At 30.4% G+C, this 12,910-nt stretch overlaps 1 protein-coding gene across 1 annotated transcript in view; it reads left to right on the top strand.

Annotated features, from left to right (window-relative positions):
- Positions 1–530: 530 nt before the first annotated feature.
- Positions 531–12,910, top strand: part of LOC123696630 — a 28,257-nt gene continuing 15,877 nt past the window's right edge. Inside the window, exons 1-3 of the mRNA XM_045642949.1 lie at positions 531–659; positions 740–783; positions 10,200–10,258. Coding sequence (XP_045498905.1) covers positions 10,205–10,258 — 54 coding nt within the window. The 5' untranslated portion in view covers positions 531–659; positions 740–783; positions 10,200–10,204. The remainder of the gene's footprint in view (positions 660–739; positions 784–10,199; positions 10,259–12,910) is intronic.

Raw genomic sequence — 12,910 nt, forward strand, 5'->3', positions numbered from 1 at the left:
TATAGAAATAGATTGTAAATTTACGATTTCTAACTTCCATCATTAGAATCTTTTACGCTTAAATTATTGTTTGAAAGCACAATGAAACATAATTTATTAAAAAAAAAAGTTATTATTTATTTTATTTTTGTTTGTATTAAATTCTTCCCTAAAAAGTAATGTGATATTGCGCAATGTATAAATCTCTCATGTTATCTCCGCGCGACGTTAGGGTTTTTCCAACAACCAAAAGTTTATTATAAAATATATGTTTTATTAATTATGTTTATAATAACGTAATTTTTATCATGGTTTTTTATTTTTGCAAAAGATAACGAAACTTATAGTATTATTATTTTCTTCTCTACAAATTTTGGTAATTAGCGCAAAAAATAAATGTTAAATGTTGTTAAAAATAAGTGCCTGATTAGTACCATTACTATGTTACCCTAACTACTCTATGTCATGGAATGCAGCGACAATTTTGCGTGAACATTATTTCCATTTTTCCTTGATTGTTTTATCAGTTTCCAAATATATAAACGATACATTTGGTGCGTATGAGCAAACTCACCGGTTGATCGAAACCCAGAACATAGTGAATGGTCCACAGTGGTAGTACCAGTATTATATTAACTGTGGTAGTACCATTATTAGAGCCTTCATAAGCGCACGCACAGGTGGTTAACCGATTTATCGTAAATAAACAGGTTATTAAATATTTTCTAATTGAGTTTTAAAGTGATGATTTTCTGTCCAGGTATCGAATGCGGTTTAGTGTTGAATAAAGTGTTTATTGATTTGGTAAGCTTTTTTTAAATTATTTATTTATTAATACAATAATGTACTGCGCTATTATGATAGTTTTTAGTAACGTTTTATTATTGAATATAATATGCTCATGCATTTATGATTTAATACAATTTAAAGTATTTTTCTTAGACAAGAACAACTTTAACAATTTGATATCGAACAATAAAACTATTGACATCCCCTAATAGCAATTTATAACGCAATCTGAAAATATATCAAACGCAAGGAAAACGAAACCCAAACAAAGGTTTCAATTTAAGCAACATGCGAAATAATTACACGTTATTTCATCCAATAATGTTCAATAAGGAGATATAGGTAACACAAGCATTGTTATTGCATTCCCATGTCACCATTGTAGCTAGAAACAATGGCTCGAATTGAAATGGGGAATGGCGGTAGGATAATTATCAACGATTGATGGGCAAATTGCTTTATCCTAAATCTGTTGAATGTAAATAAGAATTGGGGAATGAAATGTTCGGTTATTAATTTAGTGTTAAATTTAACTTACTATGGGTAAAATGTTTATTTCTGATAGCTTATGGATAAATGGGAGTAATTCTAACTGCGTAAGTAAATAAGTAAGTAATTTATTAGGGTGGTGTTTATCTAGGTTTGAACAGGAAAAGCCATAATTTGTAACACAGTATGTTTGATTTCTAATTAAGTAAATAATAGAGTATTAAGGTATCGAAATTATTGATTGATTGATTATTATAAAGCTGAAGAGTTTGTTTGTTTGCTTGAACGCGCTAATCTCGGGAACTACCGGTCCGATTTGAAAAATTCTTTCGGTGTTAGATAGCTCATTTATCGAGGAAGGCTATAGGCTTATATATCATCACGCTAAGCCCAACAGGAGCGGAGCAATGCGGGTGAAACCGCGGGGAACAGCTAGTAATAAATATTATTTATTTAAATATGTATATATAAATATAAATAATATGTATGTGTATCCTATATCATAGTTATTATTGTCGACCCATTTATGTATTTTGGTATTTATTCCTCTATTGTACCAAAGGTTGTCTGGAAGAAATCGCTCTAAGCGATAAGACCGCCAATATTGTACTTAGTGTAAGTTATATTTAAGTGTTTGTATTTCTTGTTTTGTTATCTTTAAGTGCAATAAAGTATTTATAAATAAAAAATAAATATAAATACTTATGTATCGAAATTGGAATATTGTCGTTCTTTATGAAATCACGCGGAAGCTGTTATTAATATGTGAAGTGAAAGTTACTAAATGTATATTTATTATTAGTTTTTTGGTATGCCAAGTAAACTATTAATAACTACTAGACAACCCTATATTTCATGGAAATAATTTAAATTATAATTTATCATTGACGTCAATATATACTTTGTAATTATTACATTACGTATATTTTTTTCATGCAAAGCTATGCACTTCCTTTTAAATCTGTTTTATTGTGACTTTATTGACAACAATTTTTAAGTAGCGACTCTTTTGACAAAGAAATTGTATTTTTGTTACCATTTCCCTTTGCCAAAGTCGACCATCGTTTTCATATTTCTATAAACTTTTCCCGATCATAAATAGATTACATAAATAGATAGATCATAAATAGTAATAATTTATCATTATTTACGTCTTGAGATGTACCTAGCATTAGGAAAATTTTAAAAATTGCGAAGGATGTTTAATTTTATAATAATTTTCTCATAAATCTAGCTTTAAACTTTTATTTATTCATATTTACTCATTTTTAAAGCCCTGACTTTGAAAAATCTTTTAGGTGGATAGGTACCTACTAATACATTAATAATTCGATTATAATATTTATTAAAAATTTTCTTGAAAATTACTATAAACCCGAAGGGAAATCAAAAGGTCTGCCCTTGAAAGGTATTTTAGGTCATCTTTTAAAAATGTACCGTTTCAACCTTCCCAGTGACGTCATATAATAAAAAACTAAAGACGTCACAGATCAATCCTGTAAGTAATTGCCTTCTCAATCTTAAAAAGGCAAGAGGTTGACATAGTACAAATTACATACCTTAAATATCAGAAGACCCTTCCGAAGCTTTCTCTTAAATAAATTTTCCCTTGTCCCTAGAGTCGATTTTTACCTGACGGCAATCGCTTAAAAAGATACTCTTATTAATATTACGTTAACAATACGAAGATTGATGTTAAACTTTACTCAGTTTTTTTTACAATACTTTACTTCCAGAGTATATTAATAATGGGTATTTTTATGTTCTAGAAGTTAGGTCGTTTATGTTCGATAGATTAATTGATCGTAATTATCCATTTTGCTATTAGTCTATTAGTCTTTTGATTTAAATACAGTATTTTTTTACCATTTATGTTCGAGATTTTAAAAAATAGTCTGGATTTATGGATTACGTTATTTCTGTTATCCACAATGATATTAATTAAACAACATACCTATCTATAATATAAGCACCCTGTTTTGAACGTACCTACCTAAAATGTTAGACCTGTTTTGATTATATTACAGTTTATAAAGAACAACAGATATTAACCAATTATTGAACGTTTTCTTTTTAAATAAGTACCAGATAACTCAAATGGGACATTGGTTCGATTCATAGTATCAACCACAACCACAAGCTAAATAATATTTTTGTTTCTAACATAAGACAAGCTAACAAAAAATACTACTTATAAATTTTATATACTTAGTTTAAGTTAATAATGTGTAACAAAATTGCGAGTATAATGTCTGCCATAAAAAAAATAAAGATATTTTTTCAGTACTAATATTACATCATCTCTATACAAACTACACTTAAATGTATTTGATTAGAATGATTTGAAGAAAAGTTTGACTTTGAGTCGGTAAATATATTGATTTTCGTCTGTTTGTTCGTATTAGCACATAGACAAACGGAACCGCATCACGGTTATTTAAATTAAATATTAGGTACTTTTGGTTATTCGAGTTGTTAGTTTTCGTATTTCGTGCTTCGTGCGTCATGTTACGTTTTTATAAGCATTTGAACATAATGCCAATTGTATTTGAAAATAACATTGCAAAAGTATTGTTTTCTAAATACTAAGGATTTTTATTTTTATCCGGACACGTTATATCAATAAACGCAATTTATAAATATGAGAAAAATTGTGAGATAAAATTTAATCCCGCGCTTTTTAGTGTACTGTTTTTATACAACATACAATCAAATTAATAACATTAAGACTAACAAAAAAATTAACAATGCTTTTAAACTAACAATTTTAAGCTTTTTACATATTTTCGTCGATTAAATACCTAATATAATTAAAAATCCTTGATGATAGGTGCATTTACATTAAACGAACATAAAGCTAGAGCAAGAGCATTCATTCGTGATCTTTTAGTGTAAACGAAAACTCGTATTCAGTGTTGTTCAGTATTAGAACATTGCATAGGATCTTTTCGAACGCACTAAGAACAACGAAAGAATGCTCTACGCCAGTTTACACAAAGAATTTGACATAGTGTAGAATTAACGTTCGCTCGTTTGATGTAAAAGCACCGTTATATTATTATACCTACTATCGCTTCAAGCACCTTTTTCACCTATTGCCTCACATAAAAACTCATGTTGTAATGCATGCAAATTTACCCAATAAACCAAATATTTTATTTCTGAACGCATACCTACATTATTTAGGTACCCTTCATAAATTGTTAGTTAACAAACAATAGATATCTACGACTATAATATTTTCATTTTATGAAATGTCTACTTTTTATAATTTTTATAAGATGAATGATTTATTGCTTCTGGTATCATTGTTATCTTGTATAATTATGTCTGAATGTTCTCTTAATTACACGAGGCAAATAATTAAAACAATTAACTAAGAGACTTCGAAAAATTGTAAATGAACGATTTAATAAGGATTAACCTTCAGAAAACATTAAATTATTTTGAGTTTCTTTATAACTCCTTTGAAAAATACAAAATCCATTGCAGTCATAAAGACATAAAAAATATAACTTTTTAGTAAGTATAATCTTCAATATCTTGCAAGGATCATTGAAAAACATACAGCTACATTTCTCTACCTACCTCCTTGCATTTAAAAACGCTCTAGTCTCAGTCATAAACATAAAAAAATATCATTACTAACACACAAAACAAAAACGCAAAATTCAATATTATCTATGCGTCATATTAGCAAAAAAAATGTAGCATACTAACACACTATTAACATTTAAAATCTCGAATTTCCCTCTATTCCACGACGCAATGACCCTTGACCCCACACAAGACTCAATTCAGAAATCATATGACTTTTACTATTCACATTGCGGCTAACGTAATAATGTCTGTTAGAAGCATTTTCATTTTTAAATCAAGTCCCGTTTTAAACTATTACTTTTAACGTTGTTGCCACTAAAAAGGAACGACTCTTTTATCAAACTCTAATCATCGTAAAAGATATTAAGAGAATGAAAAAGAAGATTAATATTATAAGGTTGAATTTACGACCAGATTTACTTTCATGAATGCTGGTTATTATCTAGACTTATATAATAATATTATAAAGCTGAAGAGTTTGTCTGATTTTAAAAATTATTTCGGTGTTGGATAGCCCGTTTATCGATGAAGGCTTTAGGCTATATATCATCACGCTAAGACCAACAGAAAAACCGGTGAAACCGCGGAGCGTAGCTAGTGATAAACAATAAACGCGTGAGACTATATAAATGAATAGAGATGCATCTTTATTACTCCTTCACGGCTCACGCCATAAATTCTGAACTTGGGTTTTGCTGAAATGTGATATACATACTTTGGCATATGCATAATCTTTGGCAGATAAAAATAGGCATCATTTTATTCGGAGATTTTGTGTGTAACGCCGAGTACCAAAGCAAGTATTATTTTATAAATGATAAAATTATAACTATTATATTCATTTTCGTTCTCTCTTTAAGTAAATTTTAGCACTTGTAATTATTTTTAATAGTTTACACCTATTTGAAACTATAAAATAATAATGTAGGTAACAATTTCTTGTAATGCCCAACTATCATACTTAATAATGCATTTTATGAGTACATAAAACTTCACATAGATTATTTCTTAAATCAAATTAGCACCTACTGTAATTACGTTCTTATCTATTCAGTTATGAAGCGTAACATAATATGTACATAATTTTAATAATTTTACTGTATTCTACATGAATAATTCTACTAATTATTCAAACAAAAAAAAAACAAACTTACCTATTCGTTATATAAAATCCTTCGATTTCATACCACATTAAATCAGTTTTGTAAAAAAATTAAGACGTATAATTTAGCGTCAAAAAACCGCCGCAATTGTAGGTTTTTACTAATTAGTGTTATTTTAACAAAACCAGTAGGTATACCTACTAGGTATACCGTAGTTATGTAATAAGAAGGAATCTTACAACACAACTCGTGCTATACTCAATAACTCTAACACTTACAGCGCGTGCAAAAGAAATCATATTCCTACATATTATTATAACACACATAAGTATATCACACTCAAAACATAGCCCTACTTCAACGTAACTAGATCTTACAGCAATTATTGCGTGCTAATATTTTTGAAGTATGACGGAGTGAAAGTACTATGTCGTCACTACGGTGATTGCGATTGCAGGCGGATGCTGTGTTGTGTTGTTGTAATGTTCTGGCCTTGTTGTATCCGCGCGTAACCGTCATTTATTATTTTTTACGCACGAAGACGGTCGGTCATGTGTACGCAATATAATGATATGAATTGTAAAAAATATTTGGTCACTGATAGCATTTTAATTCGAAATAACCTGTGTAGAGATTTTTGAGCTATAGTCCGATTTTGGTAGAGTATTAACTTCATGTTACAGTAAATGATTCTAAATGTTTCATATTTTTAATTTAAGTATTAATGCTTTAAACATAAATGTTGGTTCAACTCATTTAATTACAGTTATTTTCCTTACTATTAATCCATTCCTATAATTATTCGCTGACGATTCCAATAATAGCATTCATGATTATGACCAATAACAATATGAATATAACATTAATAGTTATCATATATTATAACCCTTTATTAATTTAGAATGAAATATTTCAAGTCCATAGATTTCCGTGTGTCGTGTCATTGTCATTCTCATTAAGAAAGAGTTGCACGTGCCGCAGATCTACATGCTCGTTAGATATATTCTACATGCAATAAGGAATCCTAGATGAAATGACGACAAGAATTAAGCATGGGTGGTCAAAAATTTACAATGGGTACATATTGGAGCTAGTAGTGGCATTTATTTTGGTGGCAGTTTTAGGTACCTACTAGTGGCAAAATAGTTTGGAAAATCCAAAAGTGCACGCCTCATAATCTCATCCTTTACAATAAAATTGATTATTTATAAAGAGTACACTATAAATATAAAAAAGAAACAAAATAAAACAGTTGGAAAAGTAAAGAAAGCGGTACCGTAATAATTGAGCTATTTTTCTTGTGGCCCCACCTAGATGTGAAACTGCGCAGGTTTAAGGGACTGACTACCAACTTATTTTTTTAAACCTTGGCTTATAGTATAAAGAATCGAGTTTATAATGGTGAATTTTGAGTACACTATAAATATAAAAAATTAAAAAAAAATATAATTATGGAGAACAGTCGATATTTTTTTTTGTTTATTTAATAACAATTAAACCACATCGAATCAGACCCTGAAAAATGAAAGGGTTCTATTCCTGAGCATACTCAAGCGTAAGAGAAAAAAAAAGACTCGATTAGTAAAGTATTTCGGTCGCTATCGTGTTAACAAGAAAATCCTCCGCACATACAGACACACGGACGTCCAAGACAGAACTTTTTTAAACTGTTTTTTAACTAGTTTAAATAACAAAATTGACATCAAAAATATCATGAATGTTAAAAATAGTGTTATTTCTTAATATGTGTGTGTATGTATTATCTTACAAGTGCAATGTATGATACATAAAGACATTTTAAGTTTGAAAAATCAGATGTTTTGCGCGAAGTGACAGTAGTACCCACCTCAACGCTTCGCTTATGAGGCGTGCAATATAACTGCCACTAAAGTCTCCTAAGAAGCAAGTGCATAGTACGAAAATATATTTATGTGGAATTTTCTCTCGATTTATTCTTATTATAATTTTATCCTCTCACAACTAATAAGATTTTAAGTAGAGGATAATTAGCAGATAAACAAAGGAAAATCTCTTCGATTGGACTCAACTAATGTATTCAGATCGCTTTTACATCAAGGTAATGGATTTTAAATTCTTCTAGTCAATGCGTTATATTATTTATCAAAGAAATGGAAATGGCATTTGCTCCACTACCTCTAAGAACCGATTTTTCAATCCTAGAAAAATATTTATTCGTCCGACAAAGTATAACACGTTAATATAAAAATGCCATCTGTAAAATGTCTAAAGATACGAATTAACAAGTCATATTTTAAATGCTTGTTTAATGCGATACTAGTGGTCCGCCCCGGCTTCGCCCGTGGTACATATTTCGCAATAAAAGGTAGCCTATGTCCTTTCTCGGCTATCAGAATATCTCCATACCAAATTTCATGCAAATTGGTTCAGTAGTTTAGGCGTGATTGAGTAACAGACAGACAGACTTACTTTCGCATTTATATAATATTAGTATGGATTCAGCGAACAAAGTTTAACCAAAGATTGAAAAACCAGCCCTAAAATGTATGTAACTATTTAAGAATTCTAGTTCCGTGCCTGAACAGAATCCCTTTGCGTTTATCAACTGTACTTTAGTAGTCAGATCACATCGATTCAAAGTTACGATGCGAGAGGCATAATTGTTAATTTAGTGAAATATATTCTGAAGTTATCACGCGTAGACTACACACGGGGATATGTTGAACATGTTACATGACTCATAGTATTTTGATCTAAAATTGCTTATATTAGACCAGTCAAACTGTCTGATTGAATCAAAACTTCTTATAAAGAGAAAAAAACGTACATAAATAAATAAATAAAAGGGGTGTTTCTTTTTAAGCTTTTGTTCTTATTTCCTTTACGCTATTTTTGTCTAAGTGCCTGTCGGATTTGGTTGATAAGTCAGTCTTTTATAAGTTTTAGAAAATATTTGTATACAGTTTTAAATTCTTAAAAATATTTTTATCACGAATAAAAGATCTTCGGGGAAAATATCCAACACAATGAATAATATTCTAAGGCCTTTGAATAAAATAATATTCGCTTAATAGTAATTTGTTTATTATCCTTAAAACGGTAAAGAGTACGAAAGAAAGCTTTGTACTAAAATATTAAAATGTTTCGTCGTATATTTATCATCAAATAATGAAAAAATAAAACGTCTGTTTTTATAGTATCTAAACATAACAGTTTGTTAATTAAAATCGAAAATACAAGTAAGCAACAATAAGCTGCTTCGCAATCTATGTGGTAATCTGTGTGTTTACGCCAGCTGCCTTCCTTAAAAACTGGACCAATTTTAGCGCTGTTTTCTCCTGCAGTAGTTTTAACAACAACACTACCTACCTTCTATAACAGTTTGAGTTAAGGGAATATACCCATAAGAAAATTCCTTCTAACGACGTGGTGAGCTCAACTAGTTTCAATAAACCCTATCGAACTTACGAGTATATAGCGTACTAGCTTTCCGCCCACGGCTTTGCCCGCGTTTTCAAAGAAAAACCTGCGTATCTCCCGTTCCCGTGGGATTTCCGCTATAAAACCTAGCCTGTGTGTTAATCCAAGTTACCCTCTATATGTGTGCTAAATTTCATTGAAATCGGTCAAGTAGTTTATGCGTGAAAACCATACATACATACAAACCATTCCTCTTTATAATATTAGTATAGATAGGCGTATAGCGCAAAGTGATGGAAAAACACTACTTTTGGTAAATGTACAAAATACAAATTGCATTGGTTTATTGCGTACAGCGTCGCAAGTTAGATTGCATCGAGTATAATCCGATCATAGTCGCTTTGATATCGACCGACTTCCGCTAATATTGTCGGAGGATAATCAAATTGCGTTTGTTGCTTCAGGTGGACTGGAATCTATGGATTGTATACAATTATCCTTTCATAATACACAACTATATCACGCCTAATATTGCAAAACTGACCTGTGTATTTTGATGTCCTATTTAATCCATCTGAAAATAGAAGTGTGGCAGCTAGATGTGTCGTCATAGCTGTTAATTTAACCAATAAATTGTATTATTTAGTTCAATGATAACATATTTTTTATTTAAATTTGTCAATTGATAGTCACGCAAATATGGATTAAATACCTACTTTGCGAATAAAGTACTTCATACCATAGTCGATTGGATACTTTAATTAATATTGTTTATTTTTAGGAATGCTTTTTCATATATTATATTTCTTTTAATTTAATTATTTATCTCTTCTGTTTCAGATAACATGACGAGTCCAACAATTATTGTATTGGCTGTATTAGTATCACATGCATACTCGGTAAGTTTATGTATAAACTAATAGTATAGGGCATTGCGACATTAGATAATGAAATAAGCATTATAAAACTAGGGTTCATATCATGAAAATGTATCTAAAATGCATAAATTTACTTTTTAATATCTAAATATAAAATAATGAATAAGAAATTGCCCAAATAAAAATAAAATTTAACCGTTACGTAGGTGGCAAAGTGCGATAAAAAATATTTTAGCAAAGGGATTTTTGTTTTGGAGTCAGTACAAATTAGGTCACGCTCCCATCGGAATAGATACTTACTTTACAACCCTTAGCAAAATATATCGGTAGAAGATATAATATAATACTATATCTGTACTGTATGTAGTAGGTATATATAACACAGTGTGTTATCGCTTTCCGTTTTGAAGGGACCGGAGACATCGTGACAAGACTACTCATTCGTTTCCCTCTTAGAGAATGTGTTTAAAATCATACTCTTGCTATGTAAAAGTTAAGTCATGAATTCTTTGAATTTTCATTACTTCCCTAGTGCTACTTAAAACATACCATAGCTCTCGTTTCAATATTTTCACCAAAATTCAACCTTTTAAACGTCCAATTTCATAAACGTTTGACTTCGCCAACATCTATGGATAGGTATTTTTATTACGGCTTAGCAATAACATCGTTAAACCATTTAGGACGGGTAATAAATTTTGCAACGATGTACATTTTTTTGTTCTATCCGGTAAAAGCTGAACAAATTGGAATATAGAACAGTTATATCGGCGCATACGTGACTGGATAATTGAAAAATAAAAACCAGATGTTGTTGCGACCACGCAAATAAACGAATCACACCCGGCGTCCGATTGATTATATTTGCTGTGTATTGTTTTCAGTAAATCGCACGCTGGTATCTTTTCACATAATTTGTCATATAAACGGTCGTGTCTAGGACAGTTTGTTAATGGAAAATTGTCGTTAGAGGTCGCAATGCAATTAATGCTGGGGAGATATTCCTGTTTATATTTTCGATGTATTATCGTATCTTTCTGTGAAATAGACGTAATGATAACATTCAATATTGTTTGGAAATATTGAGATTGTAAGACTTTACCTGTCAGCTTCAAAAATAATGTTTTAGCAGAGAACAGCTGCTTTCGTAGAAATTTAATTTAAGTTTGATATGGGCTCTTTTGATCAATAAAACAGCAAAGCAATTATCAAACAATATCACTAATATAATTTCACTTAAATTTATATCAAATGAGTGATTGAAAGTGTGCTTCATATACTAAGCGAGCAATTAGATGAAGTATTTTAGTGTACTAAGCGAGCAGGCGAGCAATGAAGTATTTCAGAATAATTACGAGAATTACACCATTTGTCAAACAGGAGCACGTAAGAGCAATGAATTTTTCAAAACTGATTGCAGTAATAACCGTAATGGGTATAATAATGGCCTGATTGTTCCTAAAGTTGAAAGTTCAACGACTTTGTAATCTTGTTACATACTTGTTAGAAGGTCAATGAATAGTTTCACAGTTATAAAGCCTATTAAATACGTAATATTATAACGCTGAAGAGTTTATTTGTTTGTTTATTTGAACGCGCTAAGATCAGGATCTACTGGTCCGATTTGAAAAATTATTTCGGTGTTAGATAGCCCATTTATCGAGGAAGGCTTATAGGCTATATTATAATATCATCACGTTAAGACCAACAGGAGCAGAGCCACGCGGGTGAAACCGCGGCGCGCAGCTAGTTATTATATTAAATTGCTGTATAATATTCCTTAAACAAACGCCACCTGCCTTGATTCATAAATTGATTATGTTTATCTCCCTTTTAATTGACATTAATCATCAATTGTCTTTTAAATAAACAATGAACAATCTAACGTTTAACGTTATCTCTAAGAGTTCGCATATTAAGATTATTTAAGTACAAGGTCACGAGGGGTGTATTGTACTATAATTAACTGCTTGATTTAAAATATAATCATCAAATGAAAACTTTCGATAGAAACTAATAAATAGGCATATGAAAAAACCGTATTTACAAATTCATTAAAATCTATTGAATGGAAATCTAATAAAAACATAAACTAAGTTAAAGACTCAGCATTTAGAGATCATTAAAAACATTTACAAACAACATCAACTTTGTCTTTGTCAGATATTTAATCTACCTTAATACAGTTTGAAACAATATTTTAGCTGCGAATCGAAACAAAAAGAGCATTCGGCTATTTCAAAGCACACTGTTTGCTCTGGAAATTAAACTTTTCTCTATAGAAACTTTAGTAAGCCGTAAATAGTATTAACAAAAGACGACTGCAGCGTGCACCGCCTCAAGAATTATCGCGGGGTGTACACCATTTTAATGGGTCATTCGCGTGTCTAAATAAAATAAATGTACATGCCGCGATTTGGTACGTTTTTTCCTTACATAATATTCTCTGTGCAATATCTCCGGTTCTTGTTATAGTGTGTAATTGACTGTGAATAGGTCATGGTAATGGGCAAACTTAATAACGTGATTTTGCTGGTGATACCTATTATTATAATAGTCTGGTGTGGAAATATCTATTGTTCTTAAATGTATGTAGGTGACAAATAAACGATGTTTACAGTAAATGTAAAAAAGAGCGAAGAAAAGATGAAGAGGTCAAATAAATGTAAAAGA

The sequence above is a fragment of the Colias croceus genome, chromosome 13 (assembly GCF_905220415.1).
Source record: "Colias croceus chromosome 13, ilColCroc2.1".
Lineage (NCBI taxonomy): Eukaryota > Metazoa > Arthropoda > Insecta > Lepidoptera > Pieridae > Colias > Colias croceus.